Genomic DNA, 26,635 nt, shown 5'->3' with positions numbered 1-26,635 from the left:
CAGAGCTTTCGGCTGCCGCAGGAGAATCTGGTGTTGACTTCAAGTGTCCAATCTACTTTACTGAAACTTATCAACAATCCAGAGATATAAAACAAGGCAACGCCATTTTAAGTCAGTTCCATTTTGACTTCAGTTCTATTCACCATCATCCTAAAGACAAGCGCAGCCTGGCCGGATGCGTTTTCTTTAAACTAAGAACTGTGAAACGGGAGATTTTCGTCGTTTAACAACCAGACGACGTCCTTTCAAAATAAGAGCAACTGCTGACGCTGCTGAATCGTACCGGGCCGACCCTCCAGACGGGTTTTGAAACGTTGTGACCGCTGCACCGACAGCTCCATCGTACATCCGAGGTTTCCAGACCTGGCAATTCCTGATCTACTTGGGAGACCCCACTGGGTACGTACACGGCAAAATAGCGGCTCATGTCATCACTTTATAAGCCTCGTGATATCTAGTCATAACAAAGACGACCAGATTCGATTACGTCATCCTAGAGAATCTGAACCAGACCCACACACACACACACACGCACCAACACAACATCCGAATCCATTCTCATCCATCACAGAGTAGTCCTGGTAGATTGTTTAGAATTTATAATTCAGAAATTAAAGATTCTCAAACGATCCCATCTCTCTCTCTTTTATTGTCTCAAAGTCAATACAGAGTGTTTAATTAAACTCCCTGATGATAAAAACAGCCTATTCTTCTGTTTATAAAAGTGAACTACTAACAGTGTATTAAAATACAACTTTGGTTAGTTACATCACTTTGATTCCGTTACACTGATCTTGGCAGTGATGAAACAGTGCCATGCACCTTATACTTACAAACAATTGTTTGCACTGTTGCTCTTGGGACCTGCAGCTGCTTTGAAATGGCCCCAAGTGACTTTCCTGACTTGTTCAAGTCAATAATTCGCTTTTTCAGATCCATGCTGAGCTCCTTTGACTTTTCCATTGTAGCGTTTGTGGGCGTTTGTATCCAATGAGCCCTATTTACCTGACCTAAGAGAAGTCACCAGCTGTAGTCACTCATAATCACTCATAAGAAGTTAAGAGGCCATGCTATGAAGCTCAGTTCACTGACACATTTCTAAGTCACCTAAATTGCTAGATCATGTTGCTGTATGTATATTTGTGACCCAGCAAATGTGATCACTTTTCTCTGTTAACCCATAATAAAGACATTAAAGAACCAAACTTCATGAATGTTTTTTGTGACAAAGAAGTATCTGTTCCAATCACTCTATCAGAGAAAACTCTGAGTTTTAGAAATAATGGGACACTCAGTAGAGCCATTATATTATATTTTTTATAAGTGTATGTAAACTTCTGACCACAACTGTAAGTTTTGCCTTTTCTTGGACATTTTTTCTTCTAATGTCGCAAAAAAAAAAAAAACTGTATTTTTTTGGACATTTTCCTTTTCTGTTTCTGGTGCTGTGAAGCTTGGAGGATTTTTCTGCTATTTTTTCACTCTTTTCACTTTTTGAGCATTTGTTATAATGCGTAACCATGGCCACAAGCTGGTTTACAATTGGGAGCAGCTGATTAATATTGGAAAGGCTGAAATAATACCTCAACTGAAGCCACAAATCCCAAATGAGCTAAAACGAAAGAACCGTGGGTGCAGAGCGGGAGCAAAATGGAGACAGAGAAAGAGGAAATTCAAACTATCTCTTCCATCGATCATAATGGTCAATGTGAGATCACTGGCCAACAAGTTGGAGGAACTCCAAGCCCTTTCAAGGATTCAGCCACAGTTTCAGCAGTGCAGTGTTATGTGCTTCCCTGAGACGTGGCTGCAGGACCATAGCCCTGATTCCAGCAACTCTCTGCCAGGATTCCTGACTGTACGAGCAGACAGAGATCTGAAAAGGAGTGGGAAAAGAAAAGGAGGTGGAGTGGCAGTGCTTGTCAACAACAGATGGTGCCATCCAGGTCATGTTTCAATGAAATGTCATCTCTGCAGCCCAGATGTTAAACTCTTGGCAGTAAGTTGTCACCCATATAATTTGCCAAAAGAGTTCATCAGTGTTGTCTTGGCAACTGTTTATATTCCATCTTCAGCCATTGCTGAAAATGCATGTGATGCCATCAGTTCCATTGTCACTAAGCTACAAACCCAGCACCCCAATGCATTTGTGGCAATATCTGGTGATTTTAATCATGCCTCGCTCTCTGCTACACTTCCAACATTTCAACAGTTTGTCAGCTGCTCCACCAGAGAAAACAAGACATTGGATTTGTGTTATTCAAATGTAAAGAATGCATACATGTCCAAAACAAGACCTCCTCTGGGACAATCAGATCACAGTCTTGTTTTTCTCTGCTCAGAATACAAACCACTTGTTCAGAGGCAACCTGTGACAAGAAGAACTGTGAGAAAATGGTCACAGGATGCTGAAGAAGCCCTGCAGAGTTATTTTAAGACCACAGATTGGATGACTCTCTGCCAAGGATATGAAGAGGACATCAATGCCATGACTGGATGTGTCACTGACTATATAAACTTCTGTGTGGGCAATATCATACCCACCAGAAAAGTGAGATGCTTCGCTAATAACAAACCCTGGATCACCAGTGAACTGAAGAATCTGCTAAATGAGAAAAAAGAACCTTCAAGGAGGGAGACAGGGAATTATTTAGGAGTATACAGAAGCAACTGAAGATCAAGATCAGAGACAGCAAGAGGCATACAGGAAGAAGCTGGAGAACAAACTACAGAGGAACAATACCAGAGATGTCTGGTCAGGGATGAAGAAGATCACAGGCTTCAAGCAGAGGAAGGATTGCACAGATGGCAGCCTGGACACAGCCAATGAACTGAACAAGTACTTCAATAGATTCAGTTCAGGAACAAACTCAGCATCCTCCTCACCTGAACCCAGTCAATCAGACATCCCATCCTCCTCTGATCTAACATTTTCCTGTCACACGCCAGCTCTTTTGCCCTCTAACACAGTCATGGACTCTTCTGGTTCTATAAATCTGTCTTCAACCAAGTCAGGAGATGCTGCTGCCCCATTTACCTCTCCCTCCCACATATCTGTCTCTAGAAGTCAGGTGAAGAGGCAGCTGGAGAGACTGAACAGGAACAAGGCTGCAGGTCCAGATGGTGTCAGCCCCAGGGTACTGAAGGCCTGTGCAAAGCAGCTCTGTGGGATTCTGCAGCACCTCTTCAACCTCAGCCTGGCCCAGGAGAAGGTTCCAGTCCTGTGGAAGACATCCTGCCTTGTTCCAGTTCCAAAGAAAACTCACCCATCTGTCAATGACAACTACAGACCGGTTGCCCTGACATCCCACATCATGAAGATTCTGGAGACTCCTGTTGGCCCACCTGAATAAGCAAACTAGGACATATCAGGACCCGCTGCAGTCTGCTTATCGCCATGGAGTTGGAGTTGAAGATGCCATCATCCAGCTGCTTCAACCAGTCCACTGTCATCTGGACAAAGCAGGCAACACTGTCAGGGTAATGTTCTTTGATTTCTCCAGTGAATTTAACACAATCCAGCCTGATGTACTTTGCCAGAAACTCCAGAAGACACAGGTGGGGGCCTCAACTATTGCCTGGATTAAAGACTACCTGACAAACAAACCACAGTTTGTGAGGCAGAAGAACTGCACATCAAACCAGGCGATCAGTGACATTGGTGCACCACAGGGGACTGTGCTCTCACCATTCCTTTTCACCCTGTACACCTCAGACTTCCAGTACAAATCAGAGACCTGTCATCTACAGAAATACTCAGATGACTCTGCAGTTGTGGGGTGTATCAGAGATGGACAGGAAGCTGAGTACAGAGAGCTGGTGGAGCGCTTTGTGGCATTGTGTGGAAACAATAATCTGACCTTGAACGTGAACAAAACAAAGAAGATGATTTTAGACTTGAGAAGAAACAGGGTTAAGTCAAACACTGTTTCCATCATGGGAGAAGAAGTGGAGGTGGTTGAGGAATACAAATACCTTGGAGTTCACCTGGACAACAGACTGGACTGGAGAAAGAACAGCGAATCCTTTTACAAGAAGGGACACAGCAGACTGCACTTCTTGAGGATGCTTAGGTCCTTCAATGTCTGTAGCAAGATGCTGCACATCTTCTACAAGTCTGTTGTTTAGAGTGTAATCTCTTCAGCCATCATCTGTTGGGGTAGCAGCATCAGAAGCAGGGACCTGAAAAGGCTCAACAGCCTAATAAAAAAGGCTGGTTCTGTTCTGGGGACGGCTGTGGAACCACTGGAGGAGACAATGCAAAGAAGGATTCTCCAGAGAATCAAGAAAATGATGGATAACCCTGAGCATTCTCTTCACAAGACTGCCCGACAACGGAAGAGTGTCTTCAGTCAGAGGCTTCTTCAGTTTCGCTGCAACACTGACCGCTACTGGAGATCCTTCCTGCCAACAGCCATTGTAATTTACAATAACTCTTTGATGACTTGATTATTATTATTATTCTGAGCTACTACATCAATCAATTTCCCTCTGGGATTAATAAAGTATTTTTGAATTGAATTGAATTTTGTCCTGGGGCTCCTTCTGTTCTTCATCTATCTTCTCCCTTTGGGACAGATTTTCAAACGGTATGACATTGGCTACCATATCTACACCGATAACTGTCGAATATACTTGGCAATGGATGGACAAAACACAGATTTATTACACAAAGACATTTCTCTGATGTGTAGGGGTGGCTGGCAGCCAATTTCCAAGCAAAGAGCGGACAACACTATATAAGATAAGAGACATTGATTCTAAAACCATACAGTATAAACAGGAAGAAATACAAAGAACTTTCAGGAAATGAGCGCTTGTATACAAAGCCCCAATTAGAACATACTACATCATATCCAATAGAACAACATTTAAGCCTTTTTGGTCAGCATTGATGCAGAGAAGGCCTTCGTCTTGGTAAGCTGGCCTTACCTGTATTTAGTTTTAGAAAAATTTGCCATGGATAAAGTTCTCTGAAAGAGATCTGTACATTATACAACAAAACATCAGCTCGGTTAAAAATAAACGGGAGGAGATCTGAGCATGCGTTGAAGTCTGATCACCAAACACATAGCAGTTTGTTAAGAAACTTCCACAATTACCATGAATGAATGACCCGCACTTGTATACCACCTCTCAGAGTAAGGACTCCAAAGCGCTTTACACTACAGTGTATCATTCATCCATTCACACACACATTCACACACTGATGGTGATGAGCTGCGATGTAGCCACAGCTGCCCTGGGGCGCACTGACAGAGGCGAGGCTGCCGAGCACAGGCGCCACCGGTCCCTCCGACCACCACCAGCAGGCAAGGTGGTTTAAGTGTCTTGCCCAAGGACACAACAGCAGAATTCTCTGTCTGAGCTGGGATTGAACCTGCAACCTTCTGATTACTGGACAACCCGCTCAACCTGTTGAGCTACTACTGCACAATTAAGATGCATTTTAGCCTAATTTATTTACTGACAAGGCAGAAAAAATCTGGTAAATGTTACTCACTCAACCTGGAGGAAAGTGGGGAAAATGTAGAAAGTTTGCAAACCTATATTGACGAAGTTTTTGAGTTTTTTTGTCATGGGACCGAAGAAATCAGCACCTGAGATGGAAACACCTGTGACCTGTGTCCCCAGGACTCGCCTGAGGCCTCATCTCCCTGTAAGGATGCATTTGATTTACTAGAATCCAAAGATGAACAGCTTTTGGGATTTGAGGGGCGACTCCACCTGCTTGAGGTTCTTCACAAGGAATTCCAGTAACTCTGACAATCTCTAGAGTTCAGCCAGGAAGAGTTCAGCCAGGAGCGGGTGGAGCAGCTCGCTGCTGAGAACGCGTCTCTGCGGGAATCGGTTTCCTCCTTGACTGAAAGATTTAATAAGATCTCCCAAGACAATAAAGCTCTAAAGGAGATGCAGAGGTGGAAAGTAACAAATTAAATTTACTCACATTACTGTAATTGAGTAGCTTTTTTGTATATATTTTTTGTTCAATCCCAGCTCTGACAGAGAATTCTGCTGTTGTGTCCATTTTTGATCCAGCTTTAAGTTTAGACTCACACATCAAAACCATCTCCCGCTCTTGTTTCTTTCAACTGAGAAACATTTCAAAAGTCCGTAAACTGGTTTCTACTGCAGATCTGGAAAAAATCATCCACGCCTTTGTGTCATCACGCTTAGACTACAGTAACGCTCTTTTTACTGGTCTCAGCAAAACCTCCCTCTCACGCCTTCAGGCCATCCAAAATGCAGCAGCCAGACTCCTAACCAAATCCAGCAGACGAGCTCACATCACCCCAGTTTTACAGTCCCTCCACTGGCTCCCGGTAGAATATAGAATACAGTTTAAAGTTTTAGTCCTGACCTATAGAGCTCTTAACAACCAGGCTCCAAGCTACCTATCTGAGCTTTTATCCCCACACACCACCTCTCGGAACCTTAGATCCACATCTGAAAACCTCCTGGCTGTTCCTCGAACCAGACTGAAAACCAAAGGGGACAGGGCCTTTCAGACCATTGCACCCAGACTTTGGAACAGTCTACCTTCAAATCTCTGTCTTTCTAACACGGTAGAGATCTTTAAAAATCATCTAAAAACTCACCTTTTCATCCAGGCGTTCCCTCCATAAATGTTTCAAAAAGATGGCTTTGTTCGGGTTCACACCTTCACTTTGTTTATACTCATGATTTTATTTTCTACGTTTAACACTGCTATTGTTTTTCTGATGTTTTTATTGGTTGGAGGTATTTGCCCTGATCTTTATCATGTTGTACAGCGCTTTGTGATTTATATCTGTGAAAGGCGCTATATCAATAAACTTTTACTTACTTACTTACTATATTTAAACTTTTTAAGTCGTTTTTAAAATCTGTACTTTTACTTTTACTTGAGTACGTTTTTAAAAAAGAATTGTAATTCGCTATATTTTAAATCATAGCCGTTACTGAGTAAAAAGAAATTGTAGGCTTAATAAATTAAAAATATTACGTGTAACAGCATCGGAACAGAAAGAGACACCTGCACAGGCAACGCATCTAAACCGGGGGGGGGGGGGGGGGGGGGGGCAGGCAAACCGCCATTTTTACCGCAGTGTTGCTCAAAAACATCTGTTCAGTCCCTGTGATCCACTCGCTGTTTACCTCCTCTCTCCCACCTCTCCTGTGGGTTGGAACCCGCACCATCACGCACCTGTATGACGTCATCAGAATTCTGCTCGGTTCGGTAACCAGACTCGGTTACGTGTTTGAAATGTGTTTCCCTACTGCTCCGCACGGAAGCGGCAAAATAACGTTAAGCGCTCATAACAAGCGGATAATCAGCGCTTTGCTCATAAAACAGAAGACCTGCAGGCCTCTGTGAGTTAAAACATCCTGATACTGTTCAGTTGTAAACATTGTGCTCCATCCCTGTGTTTGAACTCAGAAGATGCTTCTTGATGCCACAGATATGTGATGATTTAGCTTGTTTCTTTATTTTCCTGTTTCCCCCAGCGAGAGCAGCCATCTACGGTGCTCATCTACTGAATATTATGTATTTACTGTATTTATCTTACCAGCTCATATCCCGGGGCGACTCGCTTACCTGAAGCTGCTCGTCATGACCGTGAACAATGCCGAAGCCAAACGCCTCTAACAAAGCGTGGACCATGGAGGACTACATTAGCGCGGCTAACAGTGCTAATGCTAGCGTTGATGCAGGCCGCAGCAAACACCCCCAGTCCTAAGAAGCTGACATGTATGAATTGTGCAAGATGATCTGCAAGGGCTGGCTTTCTGGCTCAGCTCCCTCTTCCCCACGACAGATCGGCTCAGCGTCCGCATCACTGCAGACGCCGAACCAATCCGCCTGTCGATCTCCCGATCCCTCCTACCCTCACTCGTGAACAAGACCCCGAGATACTTAAACTCCTCCACTTGAGGTAGGACCTCTCCCCCGACCCGGAGGTGGCAAGCCACCCTTTTCCGGTCGAGAACCATGGTCTCAGATTTGGAGGTGCTGATCCTCATCCCAGCCGCTTCACATTCGGCCGCGAACCTACCCAGCAAGAGCTGAAGGTCAGAGCTGGATGAAGCTAGGAGGACCACATCATCCGCAAAAAGCAGAGACGAGATTCTCCTGCCACCAAACTCGACACACTCCACACCACGGCTGCGTCTAGAAATTCTGTCCATAAAAGTGATGAACAGAACCGGTGACAAAGGGCAGCCCTGGCGGAGTCCAACCCTCACTGGGAACAGGTCCGACTTACTACCGGCTATGCGGACCAAACTCACGCTCCTCTGGTAAAGGGACTGAATGGCCCTTAACAGAAAGCCACCCACCCCATACTCCTGGAGTGTCCCCCACAGGGTGCCCCTGGGGACACGGTCATAAGCCTTCTCCAAATCCACAAAACACATGTGGATTGGTTGGGCAAACTCCCATGCCCCCTCCATCACCCTTGCAAGGGTATAGAGCTGGTCCACAGTTCCACGGCCAGGACGAAAACCACATTGCTCCTCCTCTATCTGAGATTCAACTATCGATCGGACCCTCCTCTCCAGTACCTTGGCGTAGACCTTTCCAGGGAGGCTGAGGAGTGTGATCCCCCTATAGTTGGAACACACCCTCAGGTCACCCTTCTTAAAGATGGGGACCACCACCCCGGTCTGCCACTCCCTAGGAACTGCCCCCGATGACCACGCAATGTTGTAGAGACGTGTCAACCATGACAGCCCTACAACATCCATAGCCTTGAGATACCCAGGACGAACCTCATCCGCCCCCGGGGCTCCGCCGCTGTGTAGTTGTTTGACTACCTCAGCAACTTCTGCCCCCGAGATCGGACAGTCCATCCCCAGGCCTCCCAGCTCTGGTTCCTCCTCGGAATGCGCATTGGTGGGATTGAGGAGCTCCTCAAAGTATTCCTTCCACCGTCCGACTATAGCCTCAGTTGACGTCAGCAGCTCCCCATCCCCACTGTAAACAGTGTGAGCGAGTTGCTGCCTTCCTCTCCTGAGGCGCCGGACAGTTTGCCAGAACCTCTTTGGAGCCGATCGATAGTCTTTCTCCATGGCCTCACCAAACTCCTCCCACGCCCGAGATTTTGCCTCGGCAACTGCCACTGCTGCACCCCGCTTGGCTATCCGGTACCTGTCTGCTGCCTCCGGAGACCCACAGACCAGCCACGCCCTGTAGGCCTCCTTCTTCAGCCTGACGGCTCCCCGAACCTCTGGTGTCCACCAGCGGGTACGGGGGTTGCCACCACGACTGGCACCGGCCACCTTACGGCCACAGCTAGCAACAGCCGCCTCGACAATCGCAGAGTGGAACAAGGCCCACTCGGACTCAATGTCCCCCACTGCTCTCGGGACGTGGTCAAAGCTCTGCCGGAGGTGGGAGTTGAAGACCGTCTTGACAGGTTCTTCTGCCAGGCGTTCCCAGCAGACCCTCACTATGCGTTTGGGTCTGCCAGGTCTACGCGGCATGTTCCCTTGCCATCTGATCCAACTCACCACCAGGTGGTGATCAGTTGACAGCTCCGCCCCTCTCTTCACTCGGGTGTCCAAAACATACGGCCGCAGGTCAGATGATACGACTACAAAATCTATCATCGACCTGTGACCTAGGCTGCCCTGGTACCAAGTGTACCGGTGGGCATCCTTATGTTCGAACATGGTGTTCGTTATGGCCAAACTGCGGCTTGCACAGAAGTCCAATAACTAAACACCGCTCGAGTTCAGATTAGGTGGGCCGTTCCTCCCAATCACACCCCTCCAGGTCAAGCTGTCATTGCCCACGTGAGCATTGAAGTCCCCCAGCAGGACAATGGAGTCCCCTGATGGAGCACTATCTAGCACTCGTCCCAGGGACTCCAAAAAGGGTGGGTACTCTGAACTGATATTTGGCCCATAAGCACAAACAACAGTCAGGACCCGTTCCCCGACCCGAAGGCGCAAGGAAGCTACCCTCTTGTCCCCCGGGGTAAACCCCAACACACAGGCAGAGAGTCTCGGAGCTAACAAAAAGCCAACCCCAGCCCTCCGCCTCTCACCCGGAGCAACTCCAGCAAAGTAGAGTGTCCAACCCCTCTCCAGGTCTCGGGTTCCAGAGCCAATGCAATGTGTCGAGGTGAGTCCGACTATATCTAGCCGGTACCGCTCAACCTCTGCCACAAGCTCCGGCTCCTTCCCCGCCAGCGAGGTGACGTTCCATGTCCCAAAAACTAGTTTTCTTGTCCGGGGATTGGACCGCCAAGGCTCCCGCCTTGGTCTGCCACCCGATTCGCATTGCACCGGACCCTTCATGTTCCTCCTGCGGGTGGTGGGTCCACAGTTGGACGAGCCCATGTATCCGGTTCGGGCTGGGCCCGGCCGGGCCCCATGGGCGAAAGCCCGGCCACCAGGCGCTCGCTCACGGGCCCCAACCCCAGGCCTGGCTCCAGGGTGGGACCCCGGTAACCCTCCGGGCCGGGTACTCCGACTCTTCATTTTAACCGCCATGAAAGATCCTTCGAACCGTTCTTTGTCTCACCCTTCACCTAAGACCAATTTGTCATGGGAGACCCTACCAGGGGCACTAAGTGCCCCAGACAACATAGCTCCTAGGATCATTAGGGCACTCAAACTCCTCCACCACGATAAGGTGACGGTTCAAGGAGGAGTTACTCTCGATTTACCGGTCGATCTACGTCCCAATCCTCACCTATGGTCATGAGCTTTGGGTAATGACCGAAAGAACGAGATCGCGGATACAAGCGGCCGAAATGAGTTTCCTCCGTAGGGTGGCCGGGCTCAGCCTTAGAGATAGGGTGAGGAGCTCGGACATTCGGGAGGGACTCGGAGTAGAACCGCTGCTCCTCCGGATCGAAAGGAGCCAGTTGAGGTGGTTTGGGCATCTGGTCAGGATGCCTCCTGGACGCCTCCCCGGGGAGGTGTTTCGGGCATGTCCTGCCGGCAGAAGGCCCCCGGGTCGACCCAGGACACGTTGGAGAGGTTACATCTCCAATCTGGTCCGGGAACGCCTTGGGGTCCTGCCGGAGGAGCTGGTGGACAAGGCCGGGGAGAGGACGGCCTGGAGCTCCCTAGTTGGGATGCTGCCCCCGCGACCCGGACCCGGATAAGCGGAGGAAGACGAGACGAGACGATCTGCAAGGGCATGTCGGACAACATTTTGTGTGGGATAAACCAATGTTTTGATACTTTTGAAATGAAGTTTCAGACTCTTTTTGAAGCACAAGCTGACTTGCAACAACGTATGACCGGCCAGGAGCAGGTTACCAGCACCCTGGACATACGTATGGGGGAACTTGAAGCTAAATATAAGGAGCTGGAAGAGCATGCTGGCCAACTCCAAAGCAAAATACCGGACCTGGAGGCTCGCTCCCGCAGGCACAATTTAAAGATTGTTGGCATAAAGAAAGGGCCCGAGGAGGGAAGACCAACTGATTTTGTGTGTTAGGATTCTTTGCTAACCCTAACACTGCCCCCCTCGAGAGGCACAGAGGATTGCCTTGGGGGGCCACAACCAGCAGCCGGCAGAGTCCCGGGAGATATCAGCGGCAAGCCCACAGTCCCGCCCGCAGCCTCCCACACCCTAGCCGGCTGAGCCAGGGACCCAGCGACCCGGGACCCAGGGGCGACCAACCCCGCCGGGGCCCCAGCAGAGTCCAGGGACCCAGAACCCACCAGGCAGCCACCGGGATTGGTCAGGCAGACACCAAAAATCTTAAACTCCCTGACCCGGGAGCCACGACCCAGGCAGAATAAGGCACCGCACTCCACACCAGGTGTGGCAGGGAGAGGGGAGACGAAGATCTATATCCAAGGAAGACTAGGGCTGGGCGATATGGCAAAAATAGAATATCACGATTTTTCCAATATTTTATCACTTTTTCGATTTTATCACGATTTTTTTATCCATGAATAGCATAACTTCAATTGCATATTAAAGAAGAGAAACATTCAATAAATAAACATTTATTCATATTAGGGATAATCAACTCAGTGCTAACACACTTATATTTTAAACTCACACCAGAGATGATAAAAGCCCTGAGAGAAACAATTACAAAAATCAGTTTTTCTCATTTTTCAAGTAACTTAACATAAATTAAAATCGTAAACATATTTAAAGTGCAAACATGTCAATTGCAAACGTATTGTGCAAACATTAACTTGTTCAAAATACTATGTAGCTCCCAGTTGCTCATGTAGTGGATAGTTAAGCTCAAATAAGGCTCTGATGTGCGGCTGGACCAGAGATCGCATGTGGTAGCAAATAACTGTGCATTCTGAATATTTTCTGCAACTCACTTTGCATTCAGCGTACATGCGTGGAATGGCGGCGTTCGAAAAATACTTGCGGCTGGAAAACTCGTAGCGCGGATCCAATGTTTTTATCATGTTCTTAAATCCCACTCCTACTGTTCGCACGGGACACAAATCTTTAACCAAGTGGTACGTCACTGCATCTGTCACACTATTCCATCGTCTGTTGTCTCTGTCGTAGGGAGTGAGTTTTGTGAGTGTTTCTGTTAGCGTTTGCTGCCTGGAAGAAGCACTAGCCGCTGCTGCTGTAGCCGCAGGCTTTTTAGCTTTAGCTGCCAGCTGGCTCTCATTGTATTGTTTGGGATGGCTTCTTTTCAAGCACAAGTTTGTGGTGTTGCCATCACTTGCCTTGACGCTCTCCTTGCGAACTTTGCAAATGACGTTTCGCTGCTCTTTGTCATCTGGTGAAAAACCAAACCAATTCCATATAATGGACGAGGCGTTCCTCTTCGGATCAAAAACCTCGTTGTCGCTCTCAGCCGCGGCCGAAGCCATGTTTGTTCACACACAGGTGAAAACAAGCGGGGCACTAATATATTACTATGACTCACTCTGATTGGTTAAGGGTCAAACAAAGGCGTATCATTCGCCTGAGGTAAGTTCCCTTTTCATTCAGAGGCAGAATTTCAACAGCAGAGCTGTGAATCGTGATAAAAAGGTCTCTCAAAAATGACAGACCGTCAGATGTGTAGATCGGAAAACGGTCTAAAATAGTCATATCGCCCAGCCCTAAGGAAGACCCAGGTTGAAGGGAGGAGTCAAAGGCCCCACCTGACATATACAGTCATTCACAAACACAGTCACACACTCCCTCCCTCATGCTCACACATGCACATACAACCAAAGACTTACAAAAATGCACGCCGGACACCCACTCATGCTCCCCATACACACCCTATTCACTCTGGTCCCGGTACTGCTGCACATGGGGTACAACCTTTACCGGTTCCCAGAGTTTGACCCTTTGTGCTGGGGTGCTGATGAGCAGGCTCCCCCGCCCAACGCTGAGCACAGCAACCCACCACCCCAGACCCCAACCAGACTGCCGGATCTCCCACTGGAGCCCCAGGAAGCCAAGTGACAACAGAGGTGTGCCAAGGCCCCAAGTTTCCCTCCACCTGCTCCAGTATGGTGTTAGTGAGTGTTGATGAGGTGTATTCCACGGCTGTGGTGAGCGGGCAGTGCGGACATCGTCTGACCTATGCCAGCTGATGGCACCACACCACCCCACTTGCACCCACAGCCCTCAGTGTCTAAGTGCAGTTTAAAATTGGAAGTGGGCACCGGCACTTGGGAGGAGGCTGAGAAATCCCCCTGCCAACTGCTGTTGAATGTGCTCACTCCCAAGGCCCTAAGTGTGTGTTTGCGTGGAATGTCGTTGGTGGACGTGTTTAAGGTGCAAATAAAATTGGGGGGCAGGTTGCCACAGGAATGCGGAAATGGGGTCCATACCCGCACTCCCTGGCTTGTCCACCCCCGAAGGTCCTATGTGCATGTTTGTAAGATGATGTGAGGGAGCAGGAGGAGAAAAATGTGTGGGGATGGGGAGGAATGGCTGGTTGGGCTTTGCCCTCCAGGGAGCCAGCTCCCCCACTGGCCCCAATAGGCACCTCTGTTGTCAAAATGCCACCCAGGGCATGGAGACCCCAGCCCATTCTGCCAGGGCCAAAAGCAGCAGCATCACAGAGCCTCACGGAGTCCGAGGGCACCAACACAGTCCCACCCCAGCAGAATAGCTACACCCATCCCTACATTTGCACATCTTTTTTTTTTTATTTTATTTTTTTTAATTTACCGTGTCCTGTCTGGCTGTGAAGCAAGCAGAATTGATGTCTGAATGCTGGTGACAAGCCTTACAGATTTATTTTCAGGTGGAGCATCAAAGCGTTTGCTTTTAATGTCACGCCTGATACCTAAAACTTTATTGTTATTGTTGTTGAATGCTTTGTAATTCCGACCAGACACGGAGACAGAGATGAAAGAGAAAGGAAGAGAAAAGGTGGAGAGAGAGGAGGGGGGGGGGGGGGTCCATAAAAATAAAAAATGAACAAGAGTCTGCTTCTAAACCTGCAGAAAAAGACAAAAAAAACAAAAGGACACAAAAAAGGGACACAACAACAATACAACTTGATGAAAAAAAAAACAAAAAAAAAACAATATATATATATATATAATCAACATTGCTTAACTGAAGAATCACGATAATAAATCACAATGCATTAAGTGCCCACCATAGTCTTAAGACATGTGTTGAACGTGCCCAAGCCCATACTTTTGAGAGCACCATGTGAGCACCTGTGTGTGTACACGCGCTTGTTTATTTAAGGTTTCTCTTTAGGAGCGTCCAACAGAGAGTGTGAGGGACCACATATCCGACCCCCAAAGATGCGCAGGAGACGGGGGGAGCTCCAAGTCCCAGAGATCCAGGCGTTGCCCAGAATGCAGGAACCCCAAGGAGACTGCAACCAGAAAGGCCCCCGCCCCCCTCGAGAGGCACAGAGGATCGCCCCGGGGGGCCACAACCAGCAGCCGGCAGAGTCCCTGGAGATATCAGCGGCAAGCCCACAGGCCCGCCCGCAGCCTCCCACCCCCTAGCCGGCCGAGCCCGGGACCCAGCGACCCGGGACCCAGGGGTGACCTACATTTGCACATCTTCCAGATTATATAAGACATCCAGGTAAGGTTGGGTCCTCCCCCTCCTGGACTTCCCCCTCCCCGGTGATAGGACAGCAGAGGAGCCAAGGTCTACCTGAGGCCCCTGAACCCGAGCCAGGCACTGCTGCATGTTCCTGCCTTCTTCCCGGCAGCATACATGTCAGGACCCGACCCCCAAGGCCCCACCCAGATCCCCACATGGGGCCGGCCACCCCCACACCCCAAGCCCCCAGGCCCCCACCCAGACCCGCCCAGGGGCAATGCAGCTGCCGGGCAGTGACCCATGGCCACCGCCAAGACCTCCAAGGGGCCCCACTCACAACCGCCAGTAGTCCACCCCCCCGAGGCAGGAACAAGCGCTATTCAGCCAAAGTTTCATAATCAGGAACATTTTCTAAGTGACAAGTCTCTCGGAGAGACAGGGTTTGGGAAACACTCGCTTCAGTGAGAGGAACCTTCCCGCCTGACCCTGGTTCTGCAACGCGCTCCAAGCCCCCGATCTACACATCTTCAGCTCACTGTCAGCATCTTACTTGTGCGCTGACAGCGAGCTGCGTGGAACTCAGTGTCCAGCTCAGATATTCTGATGGGAATCTTTTCTTGATTGGTGTAGCTACCTCCACGATGTGCGTAACGATAAAAATATCAGCGCATCTGCAGCCTCGAGGTTTCTCCGTCAAAATAAATGATCAAATACGGGAAATATCCAGTCATCGTGAACCCTGTCACTTAACTGTTTTGCCTTCTTGTGAAGATTGTTGCAAACAGGAACATTAAACTTGATTAACACCAGAGCCACGTACTACGCCGTTATCTCCATCTCTGTACTCCGTAAATTAGGCAAAAACAAATTGATCGGATCATTTTCTTACATTTTCAGCATTGTTTAATGTAAAGTTTAGTTCAGCACAAAGTTTAATTACAACAATCCAACGAGACAGAGCCTGGATTTGTATTCAGAACAGTTTAAACATGTTTAAAAGGAGACGTGTGACGCGTCAAAAAACCTCACCTGCTCAACATTAAAACCACTAACGGTGAAAAATATCTAAGTACTGTCGACACAGACGGGCTACAAGTTCTGGGTCAATTTTATACAAACTGTTTTATTAATTATCTTCTGTTGAAAGATAACTTTAAGGTACATGAGTGAATGGTATTGGTTGCTGTCACCTGTTGTGATCGGATAAAGCAGCTCTCTGCTGTCTGAGGGTAGGCCCCGTCCACAACGCTGCGGCTGCTGCGGCTCCAAGTGTTTTCTTTACTGTGGGAAACGGGTAATAATGGCTCTTTGATGGGAAAAGGTTGCCGACCCCTGGACTACAATGTGATCAACAATGGCGGGAGGAGAGAGAGGTGCATTTTCTAGCTGGAAATATAGTCAGTATTATGAGTTTGTATCAGCTAAAGATGAAAATATTAAGGTTCGTTGTACACTCTGTGCTGGCTCTGTGCGTTTTATTTTTAATGAATACTATTTATTTTAAGTGAGGTTAAAAAAAGACTGTTTTTGTTTTATTTTTATACAAACATGCTTTATGTCAGGCAATAGGTTTCCTTCCTTCCTTCCTCCTGTATCTGCTTCCTCTTCAGAACATCCTGAGCTCCTTCAAAGGAATCTCCTACCATCTTTATGCAGATGACATCCAACTGTACATCTCCTTTAAGCCCCATGAGATGTCTAAGCTGCAGCGGTTACACACCTGCTTAGACTCTATCAAAACCTGGATGGCTGGGAGCTTTCTTCAGCTGAATGACGATAAGACTGAGATCCTCATCTGTGCCCCAGACAAGCTGGTTCCCAAAGTCAGAGACTCTCTTGGTCAGCTTGCTTCTCACACCAAACCTTCTGTCAGGAATCTTGGTGTGACCTTTGACCCAGCTCTCACCCTGGATTCTCAAGTCAGTTCTCTTGTTCGCTCTTCCTTCTTCCATCTCAAGAACATTGCTAAAATGAGTCCCATTCTGTCCCGGTCTGAACTTGAGACAGTTCTCCACACCTTCATCTCCTCATGCTTAGACTACTGTAACTCTCTTTTCACGTGTCTGAGCAGAACCTCCCCGAACCGTCTACAGGTGGTTCAGAATGCCTGTGCTCGGCTTCTGACCAAGTCCTCCAAACACACCCACATCACCCCGCTTCTCCTCCAGCTTCACTGGCTGCCAGTCAACTTCAGGGTTCATTTCAAGATCCTGGTTCTGGTCTATAGGGCCTTACATGGACAAGCACCATCTTACATTGGTGATCTTCTTAGTCCCTAAACCCCCAGCAGGTCCCTGAGGTCCAGTGATCAAGGCCTACTGGTTGTGCAGCACCAGGCTAAAGACCAAAGGTGACAGATCATTTGCTGCTGTGGCCCCCTGACTCTGGACCTCTCTCCCCCTGAGTCTGAGATCAGTGGACTCAGTGGTCTCCTTTAAAAAGCAGCTGAAGACTCACTTGTTCAAGCTGGCTTTTGTATGACCTTCTTCACCACTCTCTCTTTATTCTGCTCTCCCCGCCTATTCCACCTTCCTCAGGATCCACTGATTTCCCTCTTTCCTATTCACTCTCTCTCTTTCTTAACATTTTTTCTTTTAAATTGCAATTGCTTATTCTTGCTCATTTTAAATATATTTTTTAAACATTTTCAAAATGCTTTTTTATATTTTTACAATTTTAATATTTTTTGTTTTTGTGAAGCGCCTCGTGATTTTTATCTTGAGAGGCGCTATAGAAATGATATTTTCTTCTTCTTCTTCTAAGTTCAACTTAAAATGTAAGAAGATACTTTGTTGACATTACTGTTGAAAAGCATTTGCAATAAAGTGAGTGTTGGCAAAACCAGTTGTAGTTTTTATGTTGAGGCAGTGGGAAGTGTTTTTGGTAGATGCTGAAAGTAACTAATAAAGTAACTGGTAATCTAACTTAGTTAATTTTTAAATGAATGAATTAGTAAACTAAGTTACTTTTGGAAGGAGTAATCAGTAATCAGCTTACTATTTCAAGGTAACAGTGGCAACACTGCGTATTAAGTCGTCTATTCCACACTAATCTACATATGCAGTTTCTCACTTTATTTTTAGGAAATATAGATCTACAGATCCAGACAGCTGATGAATATTTATTTAAGGTTTTGGTTAAAAAAAGCACTGGTTACTCCCAGATTCGCCTACAATACAGGAATGGATAAGTATAGTAAATTACATTTATCTTATGGAAAGGATCATCACCTCCCTTTGCCTTCAGAAAAATACATTTATTAAACTATGGACCAAGTGGGATAAATATGTTGGCCTTAAATAGACAAACATTCCAAATCTGAATGGGTGATCTGTCACTGTCTCGCATTTCTGAAAGCTTTACTGGACCTAAAGACTAACCTGCATCTCTCATACTTTACTTCAAAACCCCCTGAGAAACACTTTATGTACTCCCGTATTTAGACCTGTCTTTCCCAACTTGTTCGAAATGTTCTAATGTAATCTTTGTTTTGTCCACAAAAAATACAACTGTGAGTAATGGATATAGTGTTAAGTAAAGTAAGCTATGTAATGCAATGTTCTCACAAATAAAATAAATGTAAAAAAAGAAATAGAACAAAAGTATTGCGTTCGGTGTATAACTGTGTAATCTTAGACCTGCCCCATTTTCAGACAATAAAGCTAATCAGTGTAAATTGTAAATAATTTTTTAAGAAAAAAAAGAAACAAAGTCAAACTCTAATAGAAGTGCATCTAGACTCAAACCTGCGTAACACTAAATGAAACTGCAGATCAAAGTAAGCTGAAGGCTGGAGAGAATAAACCCAGCTCCAGGACTCTGTCCTGCTCCTGACTGCTGGCAGCAAAAACAAGCACATCTATAACTCACCTGGTCCTCTCATACAGGTCTCCTTCAACAGCTACAAACCCTGGTCCCAGCAAGCTTGGTTTAAGCATAAGCCAGCAAATGTTCCACAAAGCAGATTAAAATCAAGCAAAACAACCTGAATCTGAATCAGTAAGTACAGCTCAATGTTTTCAAAATTTTTAGATTTTTAAATCCTGTAATTTACTGTAAAGGGTTAAAAATGTGGAAATGAAATTCTTATTTATAAGGAAAAAAAATAGCCAATCAGGTTTAGGTTAAATCAACTAGAGGTCATCTCTCACCCCTTCATCTTTTTCAAGCTCTAGTCCCATCTCACGAAGGTTTTCTTCAAACTCCTCCCGCCTGAAGCGCTTGTCGTCCTCGTGATAGTCAGCCCGTTGCTCCTGGGCGGCGATCTCTGGGTCTTCCTTCTGCTGCAGGGGGGCTCGGCTGTTCCTCATGCTGCACCACAGCCTCTGCAGAAAGTTGGTGTCACTAGATTTGGATGAGCGGCGCCGGACATAGTTGGGCTTTTGAATGCTGTATGTCAGAACGAAGTCCACCCGGCGCTGTCCATCAGAGAAGAACGGACCAAGCTGCTGATGATCTTCATTATAAAGTGTCTTCATTGGCTGGAAGCAAGACACAAAGAAATCACAGCATCAGAGATCACAGAACAGCAACGGGTCTCACCAACTATAAACACCACAGCCAGCAGCAGACTAACATACCTTCATGGTGCCATTGCAGACCACCTGAGCAGGAACAGTCAATAATCTGATCTCATCCAAACACCCTTCCTTTTGTAATTTTCTAAATCTGGCAGCAGATTTAGAAAATTGCCCACCTTAAACACTACTTGGTTTAAGGTGGGTTGAAATATAACAAGTTGGTGTGGCTGCTGGGTAACAAAACTAGAGCTACATATCTGACCAAGGATAGCAGAGGCTATCAAACTTCGCTGTTCCATGGAGCCGAGTCTGCCAATGTCGACTTGACTCCATGGGATGTCGACACAGCGGTGAGTGTCCGCGGATCTTTGACCGAAGTGGACCAGCAAAGTCCTAACTCTGTTAGCTAATGTCCCGCTAATCCCGACCGTGGAGCATGAGCTGATGTAAAATGCCACGGCGCCTGGCTACCATTGAGGCGGTCTGAGGCTCCGCTTGTAATTTAACAGTCCCGGGCGATAATAGATCTCTACAGGCGACCAGCATGACTACAGCCTTGCATGGGAGCCAGTCTGCCGTGTGGGCGGGATACCCCAGTCCAAATAGCCCTTCTTAGCTTCTTGGGTTAGCCAACAGTAACAGCTCCACCCTCAGTTCCACTTATTTTCCCATTTTTGGATTGTCTGGGCATGACAGGACATGTGACAGTCAAAATGGCAGTCGTGGGAACCTCCCATTTAGAATCAGAAACTTCATAATTCAAGCCAATGGACATGAATTGTCCAGCATATTTGTCAATGGGAAAAGTCTTTGGTGTCTCCCTGAAATGATGGCCATGCAGCTCAAGGCACGGCAGTGCAGTCTCTGTGTGTGGGCTGCTCACGGCAGTGAAAAGGAGAGGCAGAGAGATGCAGCTTCAGTCTGTATCTCTCTGTGGTGTGGATGTGTGTATGCGTGTGTTCTTGTACTTACTACATACCGAAGACCATTTTGACCATTTTCCCTACTATGTGAGGGCATTTTTTGGTCCTCACTTTTTTCAGAAGCTTACCAGTTGGCTTTACAGGGATGGTGTGAATTAAGTTCTAGTAAAGGTCAGGGTTAGGAGTAGATCAGCATTGGTTAGGGTTGGGCATAGTGGAGTCACAAAAATGAATGGAAGTCAATGGAGGGTCCTCACTATGATAGAAAGACAGACGTGTGTGTGTGTGTGTGTGTGTGTGTGTGTGTGTGCGTGTGTGCGTGCGTGCGCGAGAGATGCAGCTTCAGTCAGTGTCAACGTTGACTTCTCAGTATCCAGAGACCCTGTCACTGTTTACATGGACACTGACTGAAATTATCCAATCATGCCATGAGTACTCATGCACCAAGCATTCAGTCTGATTAAATAGGTTCAGCATGCGCAGAATTGTCTTTCCCGGAAAAAAATTGTAAACAAACACCATCTTGTCTGCACGACTTTCTCCTCACATTTTATTTTCTTATTCTCTAGTTTTGTCCGTTGACTTATGTTTTTATTCCCCGTTATGGACCGTCTTTGCTTTTTCACCTGTATGCTTTTGTTTTTACTGATTGCTTCAATTAAGCTACAGGTTCAGCAGTATGTAACACTACTGGTCCTCTGTCACAGGAGAGGAGAGCAGGATAACTTCTGTTTAATTCCCGCCATGTTTTCAACTTGTTTTGAGCGACTGCAAAGGCAGACAAACATCACGCTGAAGTTCCACACACATGCAGTGGGCATTCTTTTACTCCATGAATCCAAATGAGTGTGCACATGGACGTCAACCGGAATGATGATTGGACAAAACCTCCTCTCTCATTCGGAATGGAAATTCATTCCAATCAGGCTGTACCAGATAAGAATATTCCAATCGACATGTTTACATGAAGAATTTTTGATCTGATAGGGCAGGGGTGTCAAACTCAAACTCACACGGGGCCGAAATGAAACTCTGGGACAGAGTCGAAGGCTAAACTTAATATTTTTGAAAAAGTGACGGCAAATTTGCACATTTTCTTTATCAACATATATGCAGTTTTGAACCTTTAAATTTGGAAACAAACTTATTTCTGCATTAACACTGAATGTGGAATAACCAAATTACACACGAGCAAGTCAATTTTAAATAAAACGCATCAGTGGTATTCATTACTTGTGGTATAATCAGCATTTAAAAAATCTATTCAGGATTTATGTTTTCTTGTTGTTTATTCATTTTTCTTATTTTTTATTCTCCTTTTTTTCTCCTGTAATAAGTGTCATCGCTGCTGTGACGTCTAGCTTTCCCCACTGAGGAACAATAAAGGGATTTTCTATTCTATTCATCTGTCTGCAGCCTTTCCACTTCCTGTTTACTGCAGGTTAAATCTTTTCTCACGGGCCAACAACAAAATAAAAATATTATTTTATCTTAAATGAAAATGCAACATCTCACCTGTTAACTTTCATGTTTTGGAGCAGAAAAAGAGCATAAAACCAACATATTTAAAGCTCAGTTTGCTCCACTGGTTTACTGTGATGCTCACCTGTTCCAGCCAGATACCTGCATCATGGGGTTGATCTGAGCTGAGGAGGAGAACCTGTTGTTTTGTTCATCTTCATCATAATAATGACAACATTAGAGGACAACAGGTGCTCACAGAGGTTTGTGCTGATGAACATGTCTGAGCAGCTTGACCGCGTTGTTGTGTGTCGGGGAGGAAACACGACGACAGCAGCCACAGAGTCGTGCTGGTTTGAGAGTGTCGCTGTTCGCTGGAGTTATATCAGCTCTGTTTGGACGTTAGTTGGAAAACTTTCTCTTTCAGTCGTGAACACATTACTGAGCGGCTAGAATCTCCGTTTCTGGGCTTCAACGTCAGAAAATAGCTGAGTGAACTCGGCGCTGAGTGAGAGGAGTGTTTAGTTTGTCCGAGACAGCGGAGCTGCAGACACCGGCAGCAGGCGCTGGAAAAAACACAAAGGAGGGGGCGCGTCGGCTCCGCGCTGACACCGCAAAGCATCATGGGAGTTGAAATCTTTGCGGTAAAATTGGCCAGTGGGTCAGTTTTAATATATTTTTGATATTTATCTCACGGACCACATAAAAATGCTCCGCGGGCCAGATGCGGCCCGCGGGCCTTGTGTCTGACATATGTGTGATAGGGCATTCATTCCGATTACTTGTACCCAAGCAAATGTAACTAGTGATGATTTAGCTCCATGACATCTGCTGGTGTTAGTCCACAATGTTTACTGAAGTCAATGTAGATGTCTACCAAAACGACTATGCCATTCACTGTCTACCTGTCAACTATGCCAAAAGTCCCAAAAGCTGCTTCAGTGACGATGATAATACTGACCATTAGGGTTGTCACGGTGTGAAAATTTAACCTCACTGTTATTGTGACCAAAATTATCACGGTTTTCGGTATTACCGCGGTATTTTTTTAAACGTGTTACATTTTCAGACAACTAAATAAACCCTGTATATCAGGAAAATATTGTCCTCAGTTTGTGTCTAAATTTAGCCTAAAATTTGTTACTTTGCAATTATGTTGTTTGTTTACATTTTTCCCCTTTAGTCTTTAAAATACCAATATTTGCCCATAACTTCTTATTTATTGTCTGTTTGATGTCATCATTTTAAAACTATTAGATCAAATGATACTCAGTACTCAAGTAGCCTTCTAATCAGATACTTTTTTACCCTTACTTGAGTAACAAACCCTATATCAGGAAAATATTGTCCTCGGTTTGTGTCCTTCCAGTGAGCTTTGCAGATGTGGGAAAATGTCATCAGGCAGTAATCATTGTTAAATTCATAATTATTCTCGGAGAGAGACCAACTCTTATCTGCCCCTGGGAGCCCCGTAATGCATAGCGTCATTTCAACATGGGGGTGTCCGCGACACGGTTTATATGCAGGTAGCAGCGCTGCGGCTGCTTTATATAGCGACTCGTTGCTTTCTCCCTCAACCCAAATCCTCGGATCACGCGTTTTAGCTAAAACGCCAACGTTAACTTGCCTTGCGTTGACTGTAGAGTTGTGGGTGATGGTCAAGCAGATCTGTCATGAGATTTGAAGCGTTGCTGCCTTTCACAGACACTTTTTCTGCACGTGCTGCAAACAGGATAGCCGTCTTCTATCAACTGTCCCTCGACATTCTTCAAATATCCACAAAATGCCCGTACTTCCCACTTTGTCTTCTTTGAGGGATTATAAATGTCCTGAAAACTGCCGTCTCCTCCTTTGGCCATTATTTCAGGGTTAGCTTCAAGAAAGTTTTGGCTGTAAACAACAAAGTGCGCATGTGCAGCCGGCAACTTCAGCAGATGATATGGTGGCTGGTAAGGGTCACCGCTCCTACAACGCAGCCACGGTAATCCACCAAGATAATACTTTTTTTTTTAAACAAGACGGTTATTATTATTGTTTACTTTTTTTACCGGGGTTTAAGCTACACCGGTTACCATGACAACCCTACTGACCATGAGTGGTCAACATACTGCTCTGATCTAGGGTTAGGGCCTGTTCCCGCAGCAGTCAGGTAAAGATGCAGCTAAATAGGCAAGGCAGCTTTATTTATATAGCACACTTCACACACAGAGGCAAGTCAATGTGCTTTCCATTAACAAGAACATTAAAATCAACGTGACAGAAAATACTATTTAAAAATTTTAAAGAAACAAAGTTAAATTTATATATCCAATATGGTGGTAAATTGGTTACACTCCAGCACTAAACATCGCCTTTCGCCACCGTATTTAGTTTTTGTTTCATCTTGTTCCCACCTCTTGTGGCCACTAGATGTTTGTTTCATAAAAATAATACATTCGTACCGATTTCAAAAGTAAACTTGCTTCTTCTAAAGTAGACCCACTTTTGATCACAGTTTGAATGTGGGTCTACTTTCTTTAGAGTATAATGAGAAAGTAGTAAAGCAGCTATCACGTGATTGTGTTAGACCAATGTCGTGCTCGCATTTAGTAACTAGGAGGCCAACATAGCTGTGTATTTGGAGTATTCTGATATCTTTGGCTCTCTTTATGTTTTTGAGGGCGCAATGGCAACGCTGTTGATGACAGTGGCGTCCTGACCAATCACAAGCTTGCATTCTCTTTCTCATTGGAAGAAAGCTTAGAACAGAGAGCTCAACTCAGTCTGTCCTTGTGAGCCTACTGCAACAGTTGAAAGGATGGATAATGATGTTGCATGCGTCCACAACAACCCAGATGGAAAACGACAAACCAGGCTTAAGCATCTGAACCCTTGGTCCAACACACCTCTATGTTCCTGTGTGCAGGGATCATGGGCGTCGCACCCGTGGGGGATGTAGGGGATTCAACACCCACACTTTTCTTATTGAGATCGTTCAACACCCACACTTTTCCAGCCGTTTTGCTCACCTCCACACCAGTCTGGTTTCTCGCACTCACTCTGTTTGCCTCATCTCCTTCTTCCCCTCCCTTTTCTGTTTCTCCTTGAAACCCGACATCGGCTGTCGGGATTCAAGGAGAAACAAGAGAGGGAGGGAAGAGCTCGACTGAATTCCTAATTTTACATCTTGACATTAGCTGTACAAAGTCTGAGTTTGATAAAGTGAAGAACAACAATTTGCAGAGGTTTATAACAGGCGCGGCACCAGGTTTTCATTTTTGGGTGGGCCACGGTAATTTTGGATGGACCTTAGTAAGCAGTGACTTAAGTGAAGCAGGCAGGTCGTGCTAGAAAATATAGTTTAAAAAGACGTCATAAATTTTTTCCCCCGTCATTTTAATTTCTAAAATATGAAGTAAAAACTCCCAATTTAATTTTCATTCATTTTTCATGTATAGGCACCAGAATGCATTACCTGCATTTCTAATATTTACCTCTCAATATAGGACTCTTTCATAAGGGTACATGCACACCAGTAGTTTTTAGTTATTCATGGGGCAAAATCTCCCACATTTTTGAAAATAAAAACAAAATAAAATAAATCCATCTTCCAGCAAAAGCAAAGAATCCAGCCCACCTCTCCAAATGCGTAAAATGTGCATCACAGCCGCTAGTTAGGCGCGCCGCGCGCACCATCAGCTACGTCAGCCCAGACAAGAGCAGAGAAAATAGAGACATAATAGAGGATAATTCTGTCTGGATGTGGATGGAGATTACATTTTACAGCAGCCTGATCATCATTTAAATACGTAAACCATCACCTGTCTTCTAGTCCACGCCATCAGTATTATTTTAATTGGTGCGTTTGTGTGTGTTTTCCACTTCAAACACTGGTCTAAGCAACCAGACCAGCGTGTCCAGTAACACATTAAGGTTACAATTAAACAGTTTCACTTCATGTAGGCTACATTTCACCTGCCGTGGCCGACCGCTTCTGCTCCACATGAACTTTGTGCGTGATCAAATGTCTCTACAGGTGCTTTCTGAGCTGAAGAGGCTATTCTGCCTCAGACTGGATGCGTCATGCGTCTCCATATTAGAGACGGGAACAAGCGCTGTTCAGCCAAAGTTTCATAATCAGAGAACATTTTTCCAAGTGACACATCCCTCAGAGAGACCGGGTTTCCAGACCGCTTCAGTGGGAGGAAATATTACCGCATCGCTATGGTTCTGCACTACGCTGCGAACCCCTCTACAGATCTTCAGCTCACTGTCCACCGTGTGCGCTGCGAGCTGCGCTGAGCACAGTGTCCAGTATAAAGCTCTGATGTTCTGATGGGAATCGTTTCTTGATTGATTTAGTTACCTCCGCGATGTGCGTAACAATTAAAATGTCAGCTCATCTGTGTGTGCATCAGTGTGCGTCGGGGTCATTCTTTCAAAACAACCAACATCCTTGAGTTTATCCGTCAAAATAAACAGTCAAATGAAAATATCTGTAACCTGCCATTCAACTGTTTTGCCTTCTTGTGAAGATTGTTGCAAAGAGAAACAATTAAACTTGATTAACCCCAGAGCCATGCGCACTATGTACTCCGTACTGTAAATGAGGGGAAAAACGATTTAATCCGATCCTTTTCTCTTCAACATGGTTTAATGTAAAGTTTCATTCAGTACAAACTTTAGTTACACCAATCTAACGAGACAGAGCCTGGATTTGTATTCTGAACACTTTAAACATGTTTAAAACTGAGAAATGCGTGACGTGTCTAAAATTCGCACCTGCTCCGCTATTATGGAAATTAAAC

General features: G+C 45.9%; 1 protein-coding gene across 5 annotated transcripts in view; it reads right to left on the bottom strand.

Moving 5' to 3' along the window:
- Positions 1-26,635, bottom strand: part of ano1a (anoctamin 1, calcium activated chloride channel a) — a 287,143-nt gene that overhangs the window by 187,638 nt on the left and 72,870 nt on the right. For all 5 annotated transcript variants that reach the window (XM_070554713.1, XM_070554715.1, XM_070554711.1 and 2 more), the window contains exon 3: positions 19,096-19,425. In XM_070554713.1, coding sequence (XP_070410814.1) covers positions 19,096-19,425 — 330 coding nt within the window. The remainder of the gene's footprint in view (positions 1-19,095; positions 19,426-26,635) is intronic.

Source organism: Nothobranchius furzeri, chromosome 9 (genome assembly GCF_043380555.1).
Source record: "Nothobranchius furzeri strain GRZ-AD chromosome 9, NfurGRZ-RIMD1, whole genome shotgun sequence".
NCBI classification, from domain to species: Eukaryota; Metazoa; Chordata; class Actinopteri; order Cyprinodontiformes; family Nothobranchiidae; genus Nothobranchius; species Nothobranchius furzeri.
Note: the sequence above shows the minus strand (reverse complement) of the source record. Positions and strands in the feature narration are given on the sequence as shown.